The sequence below is a fragment of the Procambarus clarkii genome, chromosome 25 (genome assembly GCF_040958095.1).
Source record: "Procambarus clarkii isolate CNS0578487 chromosome 25, FALCON_Pclarkii_2.0, whole genome shotgun sequence".
Classification (NCBI taxonomy): domain Eukaryota; kingdom Metazoa; phylum Arthropoda; class Malacostraca; order Decapoda; family Cambaridae; genus Procambarus; species Procambarus clarkii.
Window position 1 is genome coordinate 30,468,722 of NC_091174.1, and position 26,393 is coordinate 30,495,114.

At 41.2% G+C, this 26,393-nt stretch overlaps 1 protein-coding gene across 1 annotated transcript in view; it reads left to right on the forward strand.

The window, feature by feature from the left end:
- Positions 1-17,196: 17,196 nt before the first annotated feature.
- Positions 17,197-26,393, forward strand: part of LOC123756315 (dynein beta chain, ciliary) — a 289,304-nt gene continuing 280,107 nt past the window's right edge. The window contains exons 1-2 of the mRNA XM_069331022.1: positions 17,197-17,277; positions 17,972-18,199. Of these exons, the coding sequence (XP_069187123.1) occupies positions 17,197-17,277; positions 17,972-18,199 (309 nt within the window). The remainder of the gene's footprint in view (positions 17,278-17,971; positions 18,200-26,393) is intronic.

Consider the following 26,393-nt stretch of genomic DNA (forward strand, 5'->3'; position numbering starts at 1 on the left):
TCCTTTTGACCATTCCAAGCTGATCTATACCTGTTTCTGGTTAATTCATTCCCAGGGGATGGGTGGTCTGGTTCCAGTGGTGGCCTCCACCCTCCCTTTGTGTCTTTTCTCTTAGTCTGGTGTTGACAACGGTCGTGTTCGGCCTGGTCGGGCCAACAATCTGAAACAAGCAACAAGCAGACTGAAATTCTAAATATATATATATATATATATATATATATATATATATATATATATATATATATATATATATATATATATATATATATATATATATATATATATATGTTTCATTGAATATGACCGCATATTCTGTATTTATTATTTTCTGGTTTAGGGCTTCTATCCCTCTAACTATTTTCTTAGCATCAGAGCTTAATTGAAATAGGAGTTCTCCAAAACTCATTTTCGTACTTTTAAGGTGAAGAAAAGAAGTGATTTACTATAGAGTGTATTACACTTATTTGTATAATTTGCACGACGTTTCGAACCTCCATGGTTCATTCTCAAGTGAACAGATCTTACAATACTAGTTGATTTTATACCCGCATTAGGTCAGGTGATAATACAATGAAGGTGAAAACATGGGGGGGATACATAAGGGATAAACAAAGGGGCTGCAGAAGGCTTATTGGCCAATACGAGGCATCTCCTATCTAAACACAAAGATTAATCCAGTGTAATTGGCCTGTTATGTTGGACATTGTCTTCTGTGTTGGCATCGATATGTTCTTGTCTTGTCCTTACTCTCATGGTGGGTAGAGTAAATAGTTCCGTGATTTGGGTGTTCATGGTAGGTCGCTCTATTCTTATGTGAATTGCCTCAAGAATTTGTAATCTTCTTGAATCTTGGGTTTTGTCTATTATGCAAGTATTCTTGTTCAACATTTCTCTTGTTAGAGTAATGTCATGGGCTTGTCTCATGTGATTCCTAGGGGCACCAGATTGAAGATGGCATGTCAAACGCCTCGTCAGCTTGGTCGACGTCATACCTATGTACTTACATTGAAGGTTACATCCTTCGTGGGGGCAAGTGTACATGTATACAACGCTTGACTGCTGTAGAGGGTTCTCCGTCGGCTTCGGGCTGTTTTTGATAAGGAGTTCGGAAGTCTTCTTGGTTTTGTAGAATATTATCAGGTTTATGTTTTGGTTAGGAGTAGTGCTTTTTACTCCTTTACGGATTATTTCTTTCATTATTCTTTCCTCTTTTATATGTTCACTGTGCATGGTTGATTTGTAATATAATTTTATTGGGGGTGTTGTGGTTTCTGTTCTAGGTTCTGAATTATACCAACGGTCCAAGTGTCTTCTTATAGCAGCGTTTATTTCCGCGTTGCTATATCCGTTGTTCACCAATACCTGAGTTACTCTTTCAAACTCTCTACTCACGTTGCTCCATTCAGAGCAGTGGGTAAGCGCTCGACGAATATAAGCATTGAGAACACTGGCTTTGTATCTTTGGGGGCACTCACTTCTACCGTTCAGGCATAATCCTATGTTGGTGGGCTTGGTATATACGTTGGTGCTTAAAGAGGTTCCTGTTTTTGTTATTAGTACATCCAAGAATGGCAGACTGTTATTTTCACTATTTTCATGTGTAAATCGGAGTACTGACTCTCTCTCTAGGTGTCTTTTTAGGTCAATTAGTTCATCTGAGTCTTTTACTATTACGAATATGTCATCTACATAACGGCAGTATACAGTTGGTTTTTGTCTGCTACTGAAGACCCTATCTTCGATGGTTCCCATATAAAAATTAGCAAATAAAACTCCTAAGGGGGAGCCCATTGCTACTCCGTCTATTTGTAAATACATGTCTCCTTGTGGACTGATGAAAGGGGCTTCCTTTGTACATGCTTCGAGAAGACTTTTCAAGTGTGGCTCAGGTATGTCTAATTTGGGGGTGCTCTCGTCTCTGTATACTCTGTCCAGTATCATTCCTATGGTTGTGTCGACTGGGACGTTGGTAAAAAGGGATTCAACGTCCAGGGAAGCGATGATTCCATCGGGCTGGGTAGATTTGATCAATTCTAGGAAATCTGCTGATGATTGTAGACTAAACTTACTTGGAGTGTATGGAGTTAGGAGTTCATTGAGTTTCTTTGCCAGGTGATAAGTTGGGGTTGGTATTTGGCTGATTATAGGGCGTAGTGGGTTACCTGGTTTATGCGTCTTAACATTGCCGTAGGCATATCCTAAGCCATAGTCGCCTTGAAGTTTATTGAAATGCACACTACCTTTCTTTGCGTTGATTGCTGTAATTGTTTTGTTTACTTTCTGCTTAAGGTCTTCTACGGGGTTCCTCGTGATTCGTTGAAATTTGGAGTCGTCACTTAGGATGTCGCTAATTTTGTTCATGTATTCATGGGTAGGAATCAATACATATGCTGCTGTTTTGTCGGCTTTTCTTATTGTTACGTCTTTCAGATTTTTTAGTTGTTTCGCTGCTTCTTTGAGTCGTGGAGTTAAGATTGTAGATGAATATGTTCCTCGTTTTTTCCCTGCTTCTGCAAGTAGTTCAGCTTGAAGTGTGTCAGTGGTGATGACTTTTGTGTTGTCTTCTAGCTTATGGATATTGTCCAGAAGCATTTCGATTTCCAGGCGTTTTTGATGCATCTTTGGTTTAGATAAGAATTGACAATTTATACCAAGATTTAAGAGGTCTCGTTGGTCCTGGGTAAGATCATAAGAAGTCAGGTTAAAGTTAAGTTAACATCCCTAAACGGTGGACAGCTAAAAATCCCTCGTCCTAAAGATGGCTACTTTAACCTGACTTCTTATGATCTTACCCAGGACCAACGAGACCTCTTAAATCTTGGTCTAAATTGTCAATTCTTATCTAAACCAAAGATGCATCAAAAACGCCTGGAAATCGAAATGCTTCTGGACGATATCCATAAGCTAGAAGACAACAAAAAAGTCATCACCACTGACACACTTCAAGCTGAACTACTTGCAGAAGCAGGGAAAAAACGAGGAACATATTCATCTACAATCTTAACCCCACGACTCAAAGAAGCAGCGAAACAACTAAAAAATCTGAAAGACGTAACAATAAGAAAAGCCGACAAAACAGCAGCATATGTATTGATTCCTACCCATGAATACATGAACAAAATTAGCGACATCCTAAGTGACGACTCCAAATTTCAACGAATCACGAGGGACCCCGTAGAAGACCTTAAGCAGAAAGTAAACAAAACAATTACAGCAATCAACGCAAAGAAAGGTAGTGTGCATTTCAATAAACTTCAAGGCGACTATGGCTTAGGATATGCCTACGGCAATGTTAAGACGCATAAACCAGGTAACCCACTACGCCCTATAATCAGCCAAATACCAACCCCAACTTATCACCTGGCAAAGAAACTCAATGAACTCCTAACTCCATACACTTCAAGTAAGTTTAGTCTACAATCATCAGCAGATTTCCTAGAATTGATCAAATCTACCCAGCCCGATGGAATCATCGCTTCCCTGGACGTTGAATCCCTTTTTACCAACGTCCCAGTCGACACAACCATAGGAATGATACTGGACAGAGTATACAGAGACGAGAGCACCCCCAAATTAGACATACCTGAGCCACACTTGAAAAGTCTTCTCGAAGCATGTACAAAGGAAGCCCCTTTCATCAGTCCACAAGGAGACATGTATTTACAAATAGACGGAGTAGCAATGGGCTCCCCCTTAGGAGTTTTATTTGCTAATTTTTATATGGGAACCATCGAAGATAGGGTCTTCAGTAGCAGACAAAAACCAACTGTATACTGCCGTTATGTAGATGACATATTCGTAATAGTAAAAGACTCAGATGAACTAATTGACCTAAAAAGACACCTAGAGAGAGAGTCAGTACTCCGATTTACACATGAAAATAGTGAAAATAACAGTCTGCCATTCTTGGATGTACTAATAACAAAAACAGGAACCTCTTTAAGCACCAACGTATATACCAAGCCCACCAACATAGGATTATGCCTGAACGGTAGAAGTGAGTGCCCCCAAAGATACAAAGCCAGTGTTCTCAATGCTTATATTCGTCGAGCGCTTACCCACTGCTCTGAATGGAGCAACGTGAGTAGAGAGTTTGAAAGAGTAACTCAGGTATTGGTGAACAACGGATATAGCAACGCGGAAATAAACGCTGCTATAAGAAGACACTTGGACCGTTGGTATAATTCAGAACCTAGAACAGAAACCACAACACCCCCAATAAAATTATATTACAAATCAACCATGCACAGTGAACATATAAAAGAGGAAAGAATAATGAAAGAAATAATCCGTAAAGGAGTAAAAAGCACTACTCCTAACCAAAACATAAACCTGATAATATTCTACAAAACCAAGAAGACTTCCGAACTCCTTATCAAAAACAGCCCGAAGCCGACGGAGAACCCTCTACAGCAGTCAAGCGTTGTATACATGTACACTTGCCCCCACGAAGGATGTAACCTTCAATGTAAGTACATAGGTATGACGTCGACCAAGCTGACGAGGCGTTTGACATGCCATCTTCAATCTGGTGCCCCTAGGAATCACATGAGACAAGCCCATGACATTACTCTAACAAGAGAAATGTTGAACAAGAATACTTGCATAATAGACAAAACCCAAGATTCAAGAAGATTACAAATTCTTGAGGCAATTCACATAAGAATAGAGCGACCTACCATGAACACCCAAATCACGGAACTATTTACTCTACCCACCATGAGAGTAAGGACAAGACAAGAACATATCGATGCCAACACAGAAGACAATGTCCAACATAACAGGCCAATTACACTGGATTAATCTTTGTGTTTAGATAGGAGATGCCTCGTATGGGCCAATAAGCCTTCTGCAGCCCCTATGTTTATCCCTTATGTATCCCCCCCATGTTTTCACCTTCATTGTATTATCACCTGACCTAATGCGGGTATAAAATCAACTAGTATTGTAAGATCTGTTCACTTGAGAATGAACCATGGAGGTTCGAAACGTCGTGCAAATTATACAAATAAGTGTAATACACTCTATAGTAAATCACTTCTTTTCTTCACCTTAAAAGTACGAAAATGAGTTTTGGAGAACTCCTATTTCAATTAAGCTCTGATGCTAAGAAAATAGTTAGAGGGATAGAAGCCCTAAACCAGAAAATAATAAATACAGAATATGCGGTCATATTCAATGAAACATGTTTGAAAGAAAACCTGCTGCCAGTATACACTGTATATATATATACAGTATATATATATATATATATATATATATATATATATATATATATATATATATATATATATATATATATATATTATATATATATATATATATATATATATATATATATATATATATATATATATATATATATATATATATATATATGCGAACAAGCCTGAATGGTCCCCAGGACAATATGCAACTGAAAACTCACACCCCAGAAGTGACTCGAACCCATACTCCCAGGAGCAACGCAACTGTTATGTACAAGACGCCTTAATCCACTTGACCATCACGACCGGACATAATGAGGTGATGTCCGGTCAAATAGCTTCGGCTATCACCTCATTATGTCCGGTCGTGATGGTCAAGTGGATTAAGGCGTCTTGTACATACCAGTTGCGTTGCTCCTGGGAGTATGGGTTCGAGTCACTTCTGGGGTGTGAGTTTTCAGTTATATATATATATATATATAAGGATATATCTATTATCATTTTGAGTGAGAGGGACAGTAGTACTTACCATCTTAAAATAGAACACAACAGCTAAAAGGATATTTGAGGAAGGAGAGTCGCCCATATTATATCTTGATGACACAGAGCGACCTGGCCAACCTGTACCTGCGGGCGGGACTCAAGAACTTGGGCACTGTCTTTCTTATCACTGACGCCCACATCCCCGACGAGAAGTTTTTGGTGCTCATCAACGACCTGCTCGCTTCCGGGGAGATCCCCGACCTCTTCCCGGACGACGAGGTAGAGAATATTGTGTCATCAGTGAGGAACGAGGTAAGAGGCTCGGTGGGGTCACTTTCCTGGGCCTCGGCCCTGTGGTGAGTCGCTCTTTCTCAAGCCACCCTCCACATTTATTCCACCCTCTTAACCTTGTTACTCTTAATTTGTGCTCCTTCACGTGTCACTTAATCTTAGGTGTGCTTCAGTTTTATTGGCATGTACAGGTCTTAATGCTGCCCTAGATGTTAATGAGACTTTATTATTCGTTATAATAATAATTATAAATATTATTACTAGTATTATTATAATTTATTAATATTATTATTCTGGTTATTATAGTTGCACAATGAAATCACTTTAACATGAAGTATCAATGATAAAATCAGTAGGAACCGTGGGAAGAATTCGAACCTGCTCACTTGGTACTCCCAAGCACATGCCTTAGGCCTCTTTGACCCTGCTAGGATTCACTTGAATCCCAAGATGCTTTTGAGCACGTGGTTAAGTGGTCTAGGGCGCTAGCTTATGAGCACCCAGTGTGCAGGTTCGATTGCTCCTCATATCCTTATGATTTTCTCATTATTATAATTATTATTTTCATTATTGTTGTTGTTAAAAGTATTATTATTTTTATTACTGTTATTTGTTATTATTAATGTTGTAATTGGCATTATTATCATTATTGATAAAATCAGTTGAAGCCATGAGGAGGATTCGAACCTGCACACTGGGTACTGCCCGGTGATTTATTTGTGCATTATAATGATTATTATTATTATTTTGTTATTTTTAGTATAGCTATTATTATTATTATTATTATTATTATTATTATTATTATTATTATTATTATTATTATTTTCATTGGCAGGTGATGAGTCACAATAACGTGGCTGAAGCATGTTGGCCAGACCACACACTAGAAGGTGAAGGGACGACGACGTTTCGGTCCGTCCTGGACCATTCTCAAGTTGATTGATAATGGTCCAGGATGGACCGAAACGTCGTCATCCCTTCATCTTCCAGTGTGTTGTCTTGTCAACATTATTTTCAATTTTATTTTAATAGGATTTTTATTATTTGTGACTTGCCATTCAGGAGTTAATTTCGTTAGGAGTTTGGATTACATTTCATGGAATATATGTCGGAGCCTGAATTCTAAAAATGTAATTTCTTTTAACAAGAAATATACATAAAGCTTCACTCAGAGAAGAGAAGTGCACAAACTGTGTCACTCGACACCAGTGTTATAACATCCAGTAACATCCAGGCTTGTGTGTCCCAGCTTCACAAGTGTGTATGTCAACACAACATTGTCTCACCACTACTACACTACTCTCAACATGCACTCCAACGCCCAAAGTGTGTGTGTCCCAGCTTCACAAGTGTGTATGTCAACACAACATTGTCTCACCACTACTACACTACTCTCAACATGCACTCCGACGCCCAAAGTGTGTGTGTCCCAGCTTCACAAGTGTGTATGTCAACACAACATTGTCTCACCACTACTACACTACTCTCAACATGCACTCCAACACCCAGAGTTCACGACTCAGCATATTGTTGCATGTTACGTGTCGTGTCTCCCTGCGCCTCACCCAGGCTTGTGTTGATAGCCTCACCATGGAGCTTCCTGCTGCACGGTGGCCATATTCTAGTCTCTGTTTTTATCTCCCCTTAACCGGGTGATGCTGGTTTTGATGAGGGCTCGCAATTTTTGAGGTGGGTAATTATTGTATCACCTCCCCTCGTTCTGCGCGGACAACTCTTTTTGTTTTTTAAATCAGTGCCCGCAATTTTGCCTGATTCTTAGAACATTTCCATGCTGTTGCTCGTAACCTCTTTTCCTCAACTTGCATGTGAAAGTCGCACTCCCACACACCTCACACAGCCTGCTGCATGCCTTCACTACCAGCTTCCCACTCCCTCAACTCACTGTCAACCATTACGTTCGTTACACAGCTTTAGACACGCTCTAGTGTATTGTGTCAGACATGTCGCTAGTGACAAGTGCAGTTTTTTGTGTGACTTAAACTTTTTCTGGTCTCCTAGTTTGTATCGACAGCCACTAGCAGCACAGTTTTTTATTTTTTTATTAACAAAGTTCCCTAATTTAATTTTCATTACCAGCACATATGTCAAATATATTCAATTCCTTATAATGCGAGTTAGTAATAATGGACGCTTGTTGAGTCATGACAGTCTCAGCTCGCTACCACATCACCCGCTTGGTATCGTAGTGTATCAACACCATACGTGGTGGTGGTGTCTCCCAATGTTGAACTGTAGTGTGACACCATCACTACACGTGGTGGTGGTGTCTCCCAATGTTGAACTGTAGTGTGACACCATCACTACACGTGGTGGTGGTGTCTCCCAATGTTGAACTGTAGTGTGACACCATCACTACACGTGGTGGTGGTGTCTACCAATGTTGAACTGTAGTGTGACACCATCACTACACGTGGTGGTGGTGTCTCCCAATGTTGAACTGTAGTGTGACACCATCACTACACATGGTGGTGGTGTCTCCCAATGTTGAACTGTAGTGTGACACCATCACTACACGTGGTGGAGGTGTCTCCCAATGTTGAACTGTAGTGTGACACCATCACTACACGTGGTGGTGGTGTCTCCCCAATGTTGAACTGTAGTGTGACACCCTCACTACACGTGGTGGTGGTGTCTCCCAATGTTGAACTGAAGTGTGACACCATCACTACACATGGTGCTGGTGTCTCCTAATGTTGAACTGTAGTGTGACACCATCACTACACGTGGTGGTGGTGTCTACCAATGTTGAACTGTAGTGTGACGTGGGAGGAAGGGGTGTATCCCCATTTAACACTAGTGTACCATATTAGCTGAAGGTACAGCATATCGAAGATTTTTTTTTTTTGAAATGTAGTCACAATGAGGTACCCCATTTATGGTAGAAGTCGAGGTCGTAGAGATTTCATCTTCGGGTAATGTGTTAGAGGTGTGTGATGTGTCAGATGTAGGTTCTTGGACCCAGCTTAAAAAGTCGTTGATATGCCGTACCCCATTTAAGACTGCAGCCAGGGTCTGATGGGGGCCATCTTCGCGTAATGTGTTAATTAGAGATGTGGGATGCAATTTCCTGTGTTGGATGTTAGTTCATGGACCTGGCTGCAAAGTTGACGCTAAGCTCTACCCAGTTTAAGACTAAAATCAGAGTCGTAGTGAGTTCATCTTTAGGAATATGTTAATTAAGAGTGTATAAAGTAATTAGCTGTGAAAGACTTCAGTTCTTGGATCCGACTGTTAAAGTTTACTGTTGTAATTTCGTAAGTATGCATCTGATTTTTATTAAATTTATGAGAATTTCAAGAAAATATGACCAAAAATATGACTAAAATTAGTTTTTAATCGCAGTAAGAAGAAAAGATATATATATCTAGCCTGAGCTCTAGTCCTCGGCCTTAGTTCTCTCATGTAACTTCGTTATTATCAGTTCAGTTAAAGTAATATTTTAAAAGTCAACCACGAGACGAGGTCGAGGAACAAAAGGTTCGCTCTTGTATTTTCGTTAGTAACATTTCCATTTTAATGATAACTAAAAGAGGCATTTTACACATGGTAACAAAATAAAACTGAGTTGTTGTGCTGCAGCTCCCGACTCCACCATAGTACATAGTACACCGACTCTTGCAACTTCGTTTCTAACAGTTCAATTTTCATAAGATATAATCCATAGGTATTTCAGACGAAGTAAAAGAAAAAAGTACTTGGCCTCTAGCTTTAGTTATGGTCCCCAGTTCTCTGTTGTATTTTCATTATTTAACATTCAATTTTAAATAAAATTTAAAACATAGATACATGTTGCCTTCAGAATGAAATACCATCAACTATCTTTTGCATTTTAAGCATAGGCAAGCACAGTTCATGCAAATGAGGAAGCACAATGAGGAAAGTACAATTAAGTAATTACTCTCTAATCACGCCAAGAATTTGTTGTACTTTGCCAAGAACATGTTGTTCTACAGATTGGTAGGAGAACTAACAATTGGAAATGGCACTAAGAATGGGGTAGGATAAGTTAGGTGAGATAGTTGAATGTGCTTTCCGTACATGTCTGTCTGTGTGTGTGTATGTATGAATTTGTATCAGTTTGCGAGTTGAATATGTGCTTTGATAATGGGAAAAATCTTGGAGAACTCTTTCAACTTTGTCAGTATAAAAATATATGAAGAATCTAGTTCAGGTTAAGAAACTTACTTGTTTTGATGTATAATACTTGGTGAACTCTACGGTATTTCGCAGAGAAGATGTTGGTCAGAGATGACTTGCCCTTTAGGCACTCTCTTAATTTGAGCTCCTTCTACCCCAGAAAATTGATGGTTTTACGGTAGCAAGTGAACTGGGAGTATATTGTCGATATTAAGGAGTAAGTCTTATGGTATTCTTTGTGGACATGAATTGTTAAGTCGTTGAGTTGGTTGCACGTAAGTCTGCATGTGTTTTGTATATAAGTGAATGTGTGTATGAGTGCCTATGAAAAAGGATTGTATGTGATTTGTATACATGTGTTTTTGAGAGTATTTTTGGGGGGTGGGGGGGGGGGTACTCTCCTAGTTGTACTCACCTATTTGTGATTGTGGTGGTTGAACTTCGGCTCTTTGGTCTCGCCTCTCAACTGTCAATCAACTTGTGTATAGGTTCCTAAGCCTATTGTGCTCTACCATATTAAATTGGAAACTGAGCATGGAGTGTGCCTTCACCATATCATTGCCTAATGCATTCCATTTGTTAGCTACCATGATTCTGACAATTTTTTTTTCTCTGTAGCTCATTTCTGTACTAAGTTTCCAACTGTGTTCCCTTATTCTGGTTTTGCCCCATGCTATTTAGTTCGTCTTTGTCCACCTTGCCAATTCCACCGGGAATGTTGTAGGTGAGGATCCTGTCTCCTCTAACTCTTCTATTTCCAGGGACGTTTAGTTTAATTCCCGTAGCCTTTCCTCGTAACTCATATCCCTCAGTTCTGGGACTAGTATGGTGGCATACCTCTGATTTTTTCTAACTTTGTCTTGTGTTTAACTAGGTATGGACTCCATGCTGGATCTGCATACTTCAGGATTGGTCTGACATATGTGGTATACAACTCTGACATATATAGTACATATATGTGTGTTTACACATGTATATGTGGTATGCATATGTATATGTGGTATGCACATGTGTATGAGGTATACATATGTGATATGTTTATGTGGTATATATATATATATATATATATATATATATATATATATATATATATATATATATATATATATATATATATTATATATGGTATACATATGTGTACGTGGTATGCATATGTATATGGGGAATACATATGTGTATGCATAAAGTATGTGGTTTACATATGTGTGTATAAATATGTTTATGTGATATACATGTGTGGGTATACATATGCTTAAGTGGTGTACATATATAGTTTAAGAATGAATATATTTGTATGTGATCTGAGAAGGTACATGAATGTATGCATTTGTTTATTTGAGTAAGTTTGTTATTATAATTGAAAGTGAAGGTGCGGGTGTGTGTAAGGAAAATGTTTATATTTATGCAAGTTTATGTAAGCGTTTATGTGTTTTGAGTAAGCTTGTGTGATTCGTGATATCCCAATGAATGTAAAGTATTTGCATGTTTTGTGTAAGTCTGTGTTTGCATGTGCAAGCTTGTGAATGTAATTTTATGTAAGAGCTAGTTCATATTTTATGAAGGTGTGTAAGTTTGTAAAAGTGTGTGAGTTTGTATGTGTAAGTTCGTGTTTATGAATGTACTATGTTTTTGGATAAGTTTGTGTGTTGAGTTTAAGTTCGTGAATATAATTGTATGTGTGAGATAGTAGCATAGGTAATTTGTGTAAGAGTGTGTATTTCTATGTGTTTGCACCCCGGGTAGGACAGAAATGGTTGGGTGCATCTCCTATCACCTAATATGCCTGTTCACCAAGCAGTAACAAGGGGCCAAGGAGTTAGTCAACTTGTTGTGGGGTTGCATCCTGACGGGGTCTGTAATTCGACATTGGAGGGTGGGGGGTATTACCTCGATCTAAGCCTAATGTGAATAAAGACATTCTGGCTGCCCGTTCCCCCGAGACAATGAATTAGGAATTATGTAATTTGTGTTAGTACATGAATGTAAGAATATGTGTGATTTGTGTTAGTAAATGAGTGTAAGAATGTATGTATTTTGTTTAAGTTTGTGCAAGTACGTGTATACAAGTTAGATTGTGACATTGTGGTATATGAAAGAGTGAGTGTGTTTTGTGCAAGTTAGTACATAGGCTTACTTAGTACTCCTGAACCCATTACACCATACTCAGACCCTTAACAGGGATGTTAAGGGTCTGGTGAGTTTGGTGTAGTGGGTTATTTAGATCAGTTTCTTAAAAGTTGTTCAATGTCAACCAATGTTATTTTACTAGTTGTATATGAAAAGGGCTGCAATTATTCCAAGTTTCAGTATCGCAGCGTAAATAGAAAGGGAGATTTTTTTTCAACGAATATTACACATTTTCAAGTGAGTTGAAACCTTTCACCTTTTCAGATATAATCATTCTATGACACTTTTTGACACATTAGCATATAATAAAGGAACTGTAGGAGGGGATTTTCCAAAACATCTTTAGTTTTCCTAATACAAATAGTCAAAGTTCTCCCTAAAAATTATGCAAATATATCATGTTTATTGCTATTATAAAATCAATAAATGAACTTAGGAAAAAAACGCTACCTACAGACTTTAGATACATAAACTTTACATATAAGGTGTAAGTTTCATGCAAATTGAATAAAAATGAAAGAGTACCACCTAGTTTATGTTACTTGAAAAATAAAAAATAAAAAATTAAAGTCTAAGGTGCTGTCATCTGTGGCTGAGATTGACATTAACCAATTTCCTCCAAAATTCCCACCTGTACAGATAGGCTTACGTGCAGTCAGGTGGACAAGTTTCATGCAAATCGTCCAATAAACAAATATGAAAAAAAAACTAATTAAATTTTTTTTATTAAAACTAATTATATTGTTTAAAAATATATGTTATTGTGATAGCTGAGAGTCAAAGACATGATTTAAGTTGACACCTGTGTTAGATAATCGTTTTTGACCATTTTGGAAAATTTTTGACACATAATTTAATATTTTTTTCTCTCTTCCTAATATTGCTACGATGCTAAGACTTAGACTATACGAAACCCTTTTTATATACAACTCGTCAAAAAGTTTTATTGAAATCGAACCAGTTTTCATTTATTGCATATTTGGATCTAAGACCCCCCTTAGTACATGGTTTACTTAGTACGCCTGAACCCACTACACCAAACTCAGACCCTTAACTGATGTTAATGGTCTGGTTAAGTTTGATGTAGTGTTTTAAGGCGTATTAAATTATGCCAGTTGTTGGGAAGCAACTGTGCTGGCTGGGTTCGAGCCCTGGTGGTTGTGTGTCTAAAGTTGGTTATCTTCACTTGCGACGAGTTTAGGCAAGTTTATGTGCATACACACACACACACACACACACACACACACACACACATATATATATATATATATATATATATATATATATATATATATATATATATATATATATATATATATATATATTATATATATATATATATATATATTATTAAATATGACCGAAAAAGTAAGATTAATAATTCTAACACGAATTTTCTCAATCTTTCGTACATTTCTTTTCACTGTTGGAGGTAATTAAAAAATCAATTCTCCAAAATTCATTTTTATTTCTAGGCTGACGCGACACTTGAGCGCGTTTCGTAAAACTTATTACATTTTCAAAGACTTTACACATACACAACTGAATAGAACTTACATATCTCCGATTTGTTTATATCTACATTTGAGTGAGGTGGATGGGGTGAGGTGGTATTTAATAGGGTATTAATTTCATCAACACAAGACAGAACACGAAACAATGGGTATTGAAATGGAAGTGATTGTAGAAAGCCTATTGGTCCATATTTCTTGATGCTTCTATATTGGAGCGGAGTCTTGAGGTGGGTAAAATATAGTTGTGCATTAATTGGCTGTTGATTGCTGGTGTTGACTTCTTAATGTGCAGTGCCTCGCAAACGTCAAGCCGTCTGCTATCGCTGTATCTATCGATGATTTCTGTGTTGTTTACTAGGATTTCTCTGGCGATGGTTTGGTTGTGGGAAGAGATTATATGTTCCTTAATGGAGCCCTGTTGCTTATGCATCGTTAAACGCCTAGAAAGAGATGTTGTTGTCTTGCCTATATACTGGGTTTTTTGGAGCTTACAGTCCCCAAGTGGGCATTTGAAGGCATAGACGACGTTGGTCACTTTTAAAGCGTTCTGCTTTGTGTCTGGAGAGTTTCTCATGAGTAGGCTGGCCGTTTTTCTGGTTTTATAGTAAATCGTCAGTTGTATCCTCTGATTTTTGTCTGTAGGGATAACGTTTCTATTAACAATATCTTTCAGAACCCTTTCCTCCGTTTTATGAGCTGTGGAAAAGAAGTTCCTGTAAAATAGTCTAATAGGGGGTATAGGTGTTGTGTTAGTTGTCTCTTCAGAGGTTGCATGACGTTTCACTTTCCTTCTTATGATGTCTTCGACGAAACCATTGGAGAAGCCGTTGTTGACTAGGACCTGCCTTACCCTACAGAGTTCTTCGTCGACTTGCTTCCATTCTGAGCTGTGGCTGAGAGCACGGTCGACATATGCGTTAACAACACTCCTCTTGTACCTGTCTGGGCAGTCGCTATTGGCATTTAGGCACATTCCTATGTTCGTTTCCTTAGTGTAGACTGCAGTGTGGAAACCTCCGCTCTTTTCCATGACTGTTACATCTAGAAAGGGCAGCTTCCCATCCTTTTCCATCTCGTAAGTGAAACGCAGCACGGAACTCTGCTCAAATGCCTCCTTCAGCTCCTGCAGATGTCTGACATCAGGTACCTGTGTAAAAATGTCGTCAACATACCTGCAGTATATGGCCGGTTTCAAGTTCATGTCGACTAAGACTTTTTGCTCGATGGTACCCATGTAGAAGTTTGCAAACAGGACACCTAGGGGAGAACCCATGGCGACCCCATCTACTTGCTTATACATGTGCCCATCCGGGCTCAAGAAGGGTGCCTCTTTAGTACAAGCTTGGAGTAGTTTCCTCAGAATATTTTCTGGTATGTCAAGAGGAGTACAGGCTGGATCACGATACACTCTGTCGGCTATCATCCCGATTGTCTCGTCCACTGGTACGTTGGTAAACAGCGATTCTACGTCCAACGAGGCTCTTATCCCTGTGGCCGTGTGCCCTGCAGTAAGTCAACAAATTCCTTTGGAGACTTCAGGCTGAAGGCGCAAGGAACATAAGGAGTCAGCAGGCCGTTGAGTCGCTTTGCCAGTCTGTACGTGGGTGTGGGTGTCTGACTAATGATTGGCCGAAGTGGGTTTCCAGGCTTGTGTGTCTTGACATTTCCATACGCATATCCAGGTTTATATTCCCCAATGATCTTTGGCAGGTGGAGTCCGGATTTCTTGGCGTTCACAGTTTCGATCAGAAACTTATTGCAGAAGGAGGAAAGAATCGAGGCAATTACAGAAGCACCATACTGTCCCCCGAGCTCAAAGCGACAGCTAAAAGCCTTCGTGAGAACAAGGAGATAGTTGTCAGGAGAGGTGACAAGTCGCCAATATATGTCATTCTTAAAAAAGACGAATATCTGCCGAAAATGAACCTCATACTCTCTGACCAAACTAAGTTCCAAAGGGTAACGAAGGACACTACAGCCGAATTGAAAGCAAAGGTCAACAAACTGATCGAAACTGTCGATCACACAGTCACAAGCACACGTCGACATCAATATATATATATATATATATATATATATATATATATATATATATATATATATATATATATATATATATATATTTGGAGTTGGGATGGACTGAGTGAAGGGGAGGGTGAAGGTGTATGAGGCCAATGTGGGTTCTTACCTAATTGTACTAACCTTATTGTGCTTCCTCATTTTGCCTAAACGGTTTTTGAACATAAAATGCACAACAAATTTGATGGTATTACATTCTGAGGGTTAGAAGCACCTATGTTTTAAAGTTTATTTAAAAATTTAATGTTTAGTAACGAAAATATAACAGAGAAGTGAGGCTCAGTGTTAGAGTCAGAGGCCAAGGTTTACCGCTGTTCTTTTACTATGTTGAAATTATCATGTATTAAGTCTTATGCATATGAAAATTTAACTCGTAATAACGAAGTCAAAAGAAATGATTAGGCGGGGACGAGAACTACAGTACTACAGCACCATTTTATTTTTCGTCCTACGTTTAAAATATCTATAATTCAATTATCAACGTTTGCCCGAAACGCTATGCATACTAGGGGCTTTAGGTATTGTATGTACTATCTCTATCTTTAAATCCAACATTATGTATGTAACTCAATGTATGTACCTTTACCTGAATAAAAAAAATTAAATCTATAAATCATTAAAATCGAACTGTTAACGAAAATATAGGAGCGAACCAAGGCAGAGGCAAAGAGGTGAAACTTAACATCTTTTTATTTATCCACTTCATCTCGTGGGTGACTATTCTAAATGTTACAAGTACCAAGTTCAAGGACCCTAGAGTTGGTAAGCCGGGGATGAAAGGAAGGGGCGAGGATGCAGAAATCTTGAGCTAGGAACTGGAGACGAGACAAGAGGGGAGAAAAAAGTCGGTGGCCCAACCACCATGGATAAGACGTACAGCTGACACTGTGGTTTGGTGGTAGGGTGGAATTCACATGGTTGTTCGCTGATGTGTCTTGCAGGAGGCCGAGCTTCTCGTCGCGGCTCTGGTTGTGTTCTTTGCTACTACATTTCATCGATGGTTTTCTTTTTTTTTATGATTTATCAGGCTCCGATCGTGGGTTATCTTCTTCTCCTCTGGCTTCTTGGCCGGCCCGTTGGTCTGGCTACGCGTTGTCTTGGTGGTGCTGTTGTTGGAGTTGTGTCCAGAAGGTAATCTTCAGTTGAGCAGGGACACTTCCTTAAAGGAGGTCATGTTTATCAACCGAGACTTCCTCATCCAATGAATCGGCTGACTCAGAAGCAGAGGTGGTAATCATGAGGTTTGAGTTCAGGTTGAGTTGTCACCGCAGGTTCAGCAGCAAATGTAGATAGTTCTGTGGGTGGACACACTAGAGGTGCAACTGTGGCAGTCGTCGATGGACGAGAAGATGGAGGCGACGGCACCTGGGTTGCTTGTAATAGAGTTGCAGCAGAAGCCGGTGATGCAGCTAATGACAGTAGGTCCGTAAGCGCGACGGCGCACACAGTGATGTCTGAGACCTGATCCGGAACTTGAGAACTGATAGTTGAAGTGGTGGTGGTGTAAACTTCATCAGGAACATTTAAGGCTGGGAGACCATTTGCTTTGTGAAGAATATTCAGAGTTCACATATATTCTTGGGGATTAGTGCCAGCTATCATACTAGCCGTCGATGTCAAAACTTGTACTGTGCTATACAGTGATTGGTCGGGGTGGGATGGAGGTGGCGACTGCTGGCTCGATGAGTGCCTGGCAGGCTAGGAACTAGGTCCTCATTGGCTAGGTTCTCATTGGCTAGGATGTTGGTTTGTGGTGGTATTTCCTCTCCCGATAGCTCCGGGAAAGTGGCACTTTGATGGTTGAGGTTGAGGTGGTTGTTGATTGGTTGGTTGGAGCCGAGGTGCCTGCGCTGGTGCTAGCTCCGACGGAAAATGTGGTTTTCTCAAGGTTCTTGGTGGATTTTTGTCTTTGGGGACATTAAGGGGAGATTGCAGGATCATCGCTATTGCAAAGTAGGCAGCGTAGTGTTTCCGACGTGCAGATTGAATAATGGTGATCAGCCAAGCAGAGGCTACACTTTTGAATTCGCTGTTGACATTTGTTTTTGGGTGGAAGTACTCGTAGCACCGAAGTCACTGATTTACGTTGTAGAATCTTTTTGTCTTCACTAGGTATGGTGGAACATAGATATCGAAGCTGTAGAAATCATTCTTGGCAGCCAGATTAGACGAAGCTATGGAGGTGAAAGTGATGTTCAAGGTGCGGCTGTTGATGAGTTCTGTCCGATGTACTTCCAGATCCGGGGTTCCGTCATCGATGTCTTTCGCCATATGTTAATCTTCGGCCTATTCCACGACCCACTGGCTGATCTCACTGACAAAGACAGGTCATGCAGCAAGGTACTGCCTTGGGAATTAGAGGCGGAGGTGCTTGACTTGAATTTCGTATTCGTAATCCATCAGTTGTCGAGGTCCTCTTCGTTCGACAAGAAGATTACGATGTCCGTGCCTTCATGTTCGATGTCCATAGGTGTTACGTCAGATTCTTCTATAAAGAGCATCAGGAGGTCTGTGTTGGAGAACGGATGCTCGTCGAGGGGCGTACCCCGGAACTTGTAGTGTTTGTGACGCCTGGTGATGAGCTGGCAGCTCGACCAGGGTAATCAGCTAACATTGGGAGTGTTTATGGCAGATGCCTTCTCACTGTTAGTATGGTCGGCTGGTTCACCTGACCCATTACTGACCCAATGACCAATGACCAAGGGAGTTGGATGACCAACACCCCCATCCCAGCTTGGACACTGCTGAATTATATATAAATGTCACATTATTGATGGAGGCCTTCCCTCCCTTCCCGGTATAAGAAACCAGGCCGGGAGTGGAACTGACGTTCTAGAGTAAAGTGCTCGTGATCGTGAAGTCTAGCAGAGCTGACACGTCTGCTTCCGACGATCGTTGAGTGCAGAATCTTCATTAAATGTTAACTTAACTGAACAGATAATAACGAAGTTACAAGAGAGAATTAAGGCAGAGGGCAGATGCTAAAGCCCTGTTTCAATTTTATTCTTACTATGACTAAAATACAATGGTTTTAAATTTCATAAAATCGGATGTATAATTACGAAATTACAACAATAAACGTTAAGAGTTGGGTTTAAGAACTGAAGTCTTATACTACTAATTATTTTATTCACTCCTAATTAACATATTCCCTGAAGATGAACTCATTACGACCTTAATTTTAATTTTAAACTGGGTACAGCTTAGCGACGACTTTGCCGCCAGATCCAAGAACTAACATCCGACATGGTAAACAGCATCACACATCTTTAACACACTACCCGTAGATGGACCTCATCCGACACTGACTTCAGTCTTAAATGGGGTACAGCTTAACGACGACTTTTTAACCCTAGTTTCAGGAACCTACAGCTGACACGGTAAACAGCATCACAAATCTTTAATTAACACATTACCCGAAATTGAGCTCTCTACGACCTCAACTTCAATCTTTAATAGGGTATAGCATAGAGACTACTTTTACAAATTAAAAAGTCGTCGCTAAGCTGTACTTCCCTCTACCTCTACTTTAACATCAGCACCACCACAACCACCACATGGGAGGCCGGTGCGTTCCCACAGAACACTGGTGTACCACCACCACACATTTGAGACATGTACATGCTTAAATAGCACTGTAGTACCACCACCATATATTTGATAGGTACCTGCTCACGTAGCAGTGTAATGTAACACCGCCATCACAAGTGGGACTTGGGTTCCTTCACGTAGTACTGTAGTGTAACACCACCACCAAAGTTGGCTGGGGCATGCCCATGTTGATAACTAAGCACTCCACAGATGCCACACTTAACATGTGACACTCAGCAGGCAGGACGTGTTGAGTACCATAACACAGTCAAGGCCATATTCCTTATTCTATGGAGGTCAAGAACTGGCCACGTCATCAACGTCATGATATAAAATAAATTACATACTGGCTGTAAATCTGGAGTCAGCTAAGTGAAACCTCTTTCTTCCCTGTCATTATTGTAGTGTTACCTTATGACTAGAACCTCCCTGGCAGCGACGGCATCGTGATTAACTGTGTACGTGCTTTCTTTGCCCACGACCCGTGGTTCCTCCACAGCGGGAGTACAAGGACGTCTGGATGGTATGTATTCCCATGATAACTTGCTTCTGTCCTCAGCGATGTTTCGTCCACCGTAACTCCCTAACACCGCATTTTAACTAGTAGTACTGAAGATTTTTTAATACTGACGAGTTTTGTGAGGTGAAGCCAGCTGTAGCAGCTGGGTCTCCCCCAAGTCAGTAGTGTAGGTCAGGACACGCAAGTCTCTCACACCATGGACCGCCAGGATGTAGGACTCCCTTGCGTCCACCTCTTCAGTTTCACATTCATAAGAAATGGCTCCTTAAAAGAGCTACGATTAAAAGGTCAAGGCTACACAGGGGAGGACGTTAGGTTTCTTTATAATATAATAATTGTTATGACCCTTTATGTTTGATCTCTGCAACCTTGTTTCTGGCTGGAGCTGCGACTGTCTCACAGGAGGGTCTCTCTCACCAGAAGATTTACAGTGTAAAGAACGATTATATTTTTTGCAGTGCCTTCTCACAGTGACTGAAAACTTTTACCGCTTATGTATATGTTTAAAAATGAATCTTCCTTTGGAAATTGAACAGTCTAACATTCAGTGTTGCTTTTGTAAAATAAATATTTCGTTTCTCAAGAGCTGGAATGGTTTTTTGACAGTATGATGCTGTGACGGAGGAATATATTAAAACACACATATAGTTTAAACAAATATAAATAGTGTAAGTGTCGATATAAATACACACATGGTACCTGTCATTATAAACACACATGAGCACCTATCATTATAAACACACACATAGTGCACCTGTCATTATAAACACACACATAGTGCACCTGTCATTATAAACACACACATAGTGCACCTGTCATTATAAACACACACATAGTGCACCTGTCATTATAAACACACACATAGTGTACCTGTCATTATAAACACACACATAGTGCACCTGTCATTATAAACACACACATAGTGCCTGTCATTATAAACACACACATGTGCACCTGTCATTATAAACACACACATAGTGCACCTGTCATTATAAACACACTCATAGTGCACCTGTCATATAAACACACACATAGTGCACCTGTCATTATAAACACACACATAGTGCACCTGTCATTATAAACACACACATAGTGTACCTGTCATTATAAACACACGCATAGTGCACCTGTCATTATAAACACACACATAGTGCACCTGTCATTATAAACACACACATAGTGCACCTGTCATTATAAACACACACATAGTGCACCTGTCATTATAAACACACACATAGTGCACCTGTCGTTATGAACACACACACACACACACACACACACACACACACACACACACACACACACACACACACACACACACCACACACACACACACACACACACACACACACACACATACACACACACACACACACACACACACACACACATACACATTAATGCATTAGGAAGTAATGTGGTGGAGGCTGACTCCATACACAGTTTCAAGTGTAGATATGATAGAGCCCAATAGGCTCAGAAACCTGTACACCTGTTGATTGACGGTTGAGAGGTGGGACCAAAGACCCAGAGCTCAACCCCCGCAACCACAACTAGGTGAGTACAAATAGGTGAGTACACACACACACACACACACACACACAAACTTTAGAAAGTTTAGAAAGAAAGCCTTTAGAAACTTGTGTAAGGAATCTTTCAGAACATTATATACCACATATGTCAGACCAATCCTGGAGTATGCGGCACCAGCATGGAGTCCATATCTAGTCAAGCATAAGAATAAAATGGAAAAGGTTCAAAGGTTTGCCACCAGACTAGTACCCGAGCTGAGAGGTATGAGCTACGAGGAGAGACTACGGGAATTAAACCTCACTTCGTTGGAAGACAGAAGAGTTAGGGGGGACATGATCACCACATTCAAGATCCTCAAGGGAATCGACAGGGTTGATAAAGACAGGCTGTTTAACAGAAGGGGCACACGCACTAGGGGACACAGGTGGAAACTGAGTGCCCAAATGAGCCACAGAGATATTTGAAAGAACTTTTTTAGTGTCAGAGTGGTTGACAAATGGAATGCATTAGGAAGTGATGTGGTGGAGGATGACTCCATACACAGTTTCAAGTGTAGATATGATAGAGCCCAATAGGCTCAGGAACCTGTACACCTGTTGATTGACAGTTGAGAGGCGGGACCAAAGAGCCAGAGCTCAACCCCCGCAAGCACAACTAGGTGAGTACAACTAGGTGAGTACACACACACACACCACACACACACCCTCTATCAATACTCTACACAGTTGAGGTCAGTCAGCCGCGGAGGTCAGAAGGGTCTGGGAAGCTCTTGCGTAGCTAGTGAATTGGGGGGAATAATCAGTGTATATGCGTATATGAGTGTATATGAGTGATTGAATAACTAGTAAGCTCACTCAAACCACAAGAAAGTGAAGAAAAACAGTACAAACACCACCACTGAAAATAAGTGTTGAGTACATCGTGGTATTGTGAAATTGTGGAGCCGAAATTGTGGAGCCGGAGTGACCTCACCACTAGTGACCTCACCAGCTGTGACGCGGGACGCAGCGACCTCACATCTGGACCAGCCGCGTGGAGTACTTTCTCGCCTGTTTGTGCTGCAGATTGTGCAAGGTATTGAGGGGCGCCTTTTTGGCTAGATTGTTACTGCAATGACTAGAAGGGGTTCAAGGTCAATCACCAGCAGGGATGAGGAGGAGGACAGATTTATAGACAAATTAATAGGGAAATTTGTAGAGAGAAGGAGTGATTGGTTGGAGGATCTAATGCAGGGGATTAAAAGTGAGGTATTTCAGCAAATACAGGATGCGGTAGAGAGGAAGAAACAAAAACTTATGCTCTATGTTCAGGAAGAGATTAGGAAGGGAAGAGAGGACTGGGAGAGGGAATGTGCTCGTATCACAAACAAATTAGGAAGGATTAACAGCATGGCTAAGGACAGAGGATTAGTGGGGGATGGGTTAGTGACTGCGGTTGGGATGGAGAATCCCCAGGGGACAGACTACCAGCATGACAATGAATTACTGAGGAGACGGTCTATTATAATACATGGATTATTCAAATCTGGGGCACCAACAAGACAAGAGAGAATAGAAACGGAAAAATACGAATTGCACGAGATATTGAGGTGCATTGGAGCAGGAATGGCAGAACACGAGGTGGATATCAGCCGCCGGGTTGGACCTTACAATTGTACCAAGAATAGACCTGTTCTCGTGCAATTCTCCAATGAGGAGGCTGTGGAGTACATAATGAGGACCAAGCATTTACTCAGAGGAAGTGAAACCCATTACAATGTGTTTATAGAGAGGTTTATGACGAAAGATGGCAACAACGACACCGAACTAGCCTCTCAGGTAGTCTCACCTCCCAGGTCACATCCCAGGTCACCTCCCAGGCCACCTCCCAGGTCGCATCCTCCCCAACTCAGCCCTCCTATACCTCCCCCCTGCCTCAGCCTCCCAAAACCCCCTGTCCCTTCCACATTTGCACCTCCCCAACGATTCCCCTGCCCCTGCTACATCACACCTGTCAACGACCCCAGTGGGTCAAGCCATGCCCTCCCCAAACCCACCTTCCCATCCCCCCTCCCCAACTACCCCTTCCTACTCCCCTGCCCCTTCTACCCCATTGACTTCAATTCCATCTACTCCATCCCAGCTTCCACTGCACCCCTCTTCCACTCACCCCCCCAAACCCAACCATCCCTCACCCCTCCTATGCACCTCCAGCCCACATTTAACCCCCTCACCTTGTGACCCCCTAACACCTTCCCCCATCTCCCTCTTCCCCTCTTCTACCCCAAAACCCCCACCTACCCCCGATTCCCCCCTAACTAATATACCCTCTCTTCCACTCCCAGCACCCATGCTCTATTCTCATCTCAGCCCTCCGCCCTCAGTATCCCTCTCCCCCCCAACCTCTCAACCTCTATCTGACTCTCAGTCTCACTCTATTTCTCAACCCCCCTATGCTATTCAGACCCCTAACTTTCAGACCCATTATGCCCTTCCTACCCCCCTAGATGCCCAGACCCCATTCGCCTACCAGGCACTCCCAGGCACCCCCCTAGCACCCCCCCACTCACCCCCACAGCCCCCACTTGCCCCCCAGACACCCCCCAGTTCCCCCCAGACCCCTGGTGAAAGGGGGAACTCTGACACCCGAGTTTCCAAGAAGAGTCTCAAGGTTTGGTACACCAATGCTGATGGGGTAGCCAATAAAGCAGAAGAGATAAAAGAAAGAGTTAGTGAGGCAGACCCAGACATAGTGGCAATAGTGGAAACTAAAATAAATGGCATGATCTCGGATGCAATCTTTCCAGAGGGGTACCAGGTGATAAGAAAAGAAAGGACACAGAGACAGGGAGGAGGAGTGGCACTACTAATAAAGCGGAAATGGAAGTTTTGATGAGCTGGAAAATCCGGGTACCAATGAAAGCACGAGCTTCATACATGGAACGCTGACAGTGGATGGGAAGAAAATTGTAATCTTGATACTCTACAATCCCCCACCAAACAGTAGAAGGCCCAGGCAGGAGTACGAGAACAGCAACAAGACATGTATAGATGAACTGCAGAGGGCAGCAACTTTAGCGCATAGAATGAGAGCGAAGCTGCTGGTCATGGGGGACCTAAATCACGGAGAGATAGATTGGGAAATGAGGAATCCCCATGGCGGGAAGGAGACCTGGGGAGCGAAGCTGGTAGACGTTATTGACAGGAATTTCCTAACACAGCATGTGAAAGAAGATACTATGGAAAGAGGAGGGGATACGCCCAGCCTATTAGATCTCATTTTCACTCAGAATGTAGAAGACATCGAGCAGTTGGAACATGAAATACCACTAGGAGCTAGTGACCATTGTGTCCTAGTCTTTGACTACATGATGGAGCTTAAAATTGTGACCAAAGGACAAGAGGTCCGGGAAAGGAGACTTGATTACAGAAAAGGGGACTACAGAAGGATAAGGGACTACCTGGGAGAAGTGCATTGGGAGAACTTAGAGGAAAAACAGTGCAAGGTATGATGAACCAAATCATATTGAAATGGAAGGAGGCTGAAGAGAGATTTATTCCAACAATAAAGGAAAAAAGCAGGAGGGAATATAATAACCCATGGTTTAATAGACAGTGTCAGGAAGCAAAGGTGAGAAGCAGGAGGGAGTGGAGGAAGTACAGAAGACAAAGGACAGAGGACAACAGGATTAGATGTAACAGAGCTAGGAATGATTACATTAACATAAGACGAGTGTCGGAAAGAAATTATGAGAATGATATTGCAGTCAAAGCGAAAAAGCAACCAAAATTACTACATAGCCATATAAGAAGGAAGATGTCGGTAAATGACCAAGTGACAAGACTGAGGAAAACAGAAGGGGCATATACAGAAAGCGACAAGGAAATCTGCGAGGTACTGAATGTAAAATTCCATGGAGTGTTCACAACCGAGCCTGAGCAGCTCCCATTGTTAGAAGAGATTACCCAAGATGAAAGACTATCAGATATAGAGGTGACAGCAGAGGAGGCAATGAAACAGTTGACAACACTGGATGCAAACAAAGCTGTTGGACCAGACAAAGTATCACCGTGGATACTTAAAGAGGCAGCGCAGGCTCTCAGCGTGCCTCTGGCAATGATCTTTAATGAGTCACTTATGTCGGGAGAATTGCCCAGTTGCTGGAAGGAGGCAAATGTCGTACCGATTTTCAAAAAAGGTGATAGGGAGGAGGCACTTAACTACAGACCCGTATCACTGACAAGCATCCCCTGCAAAATACTTGAAAGAATAATTAGGCTAAGACTTGTTGAGCACCTGGAGAGCATTGGGTTTGTAAACAAGCACCAACATGGGTTCTGGACAGGGAAATCATGCATAACAAACCTTTTAGAATTCTATGATAAAGTAACAAGGATAAGGCAGGACAGAGAAGGCTGGGCAGACTGCATATTTCTTGACTGCCAAAAGGCCGTTGATACGGTACCGCACATGAGACTGCTATACAAACTTGAGAGGCAGGCAGGAGTAAGCGGAAAGGCCCTAGTATGGGTGAAGAACTACCTAACAGGAAGGAGCCAGAGGGTAATGGTAAGGGGCGAAAAGTCGGACTGGCGAACAGTAACAAGTGGAGTACCTCAAGGATCGGTGCTGGGACCAATCCTCTTTCTAATTTACGTAAATGATATGTTTACAGGAGTGGAATCATACATGTCAATGTTTGCGGATGACGCAAAATTAATGAGAAGAGTTGTGACAGACGAGAATTGTAGGATCCTCCAAGAGGACTTAAACAGGCTGCAGAGATGGTCAGGGAAATGGCTACTGGAGTTTAACACCAGTAAATGTAAAGTTATGGAAATGGGATCAGGTGACAGGAGACCAAAGGGATAGTACACAATGAAGGGGAACAGGCTACCTGTAACGATTCGA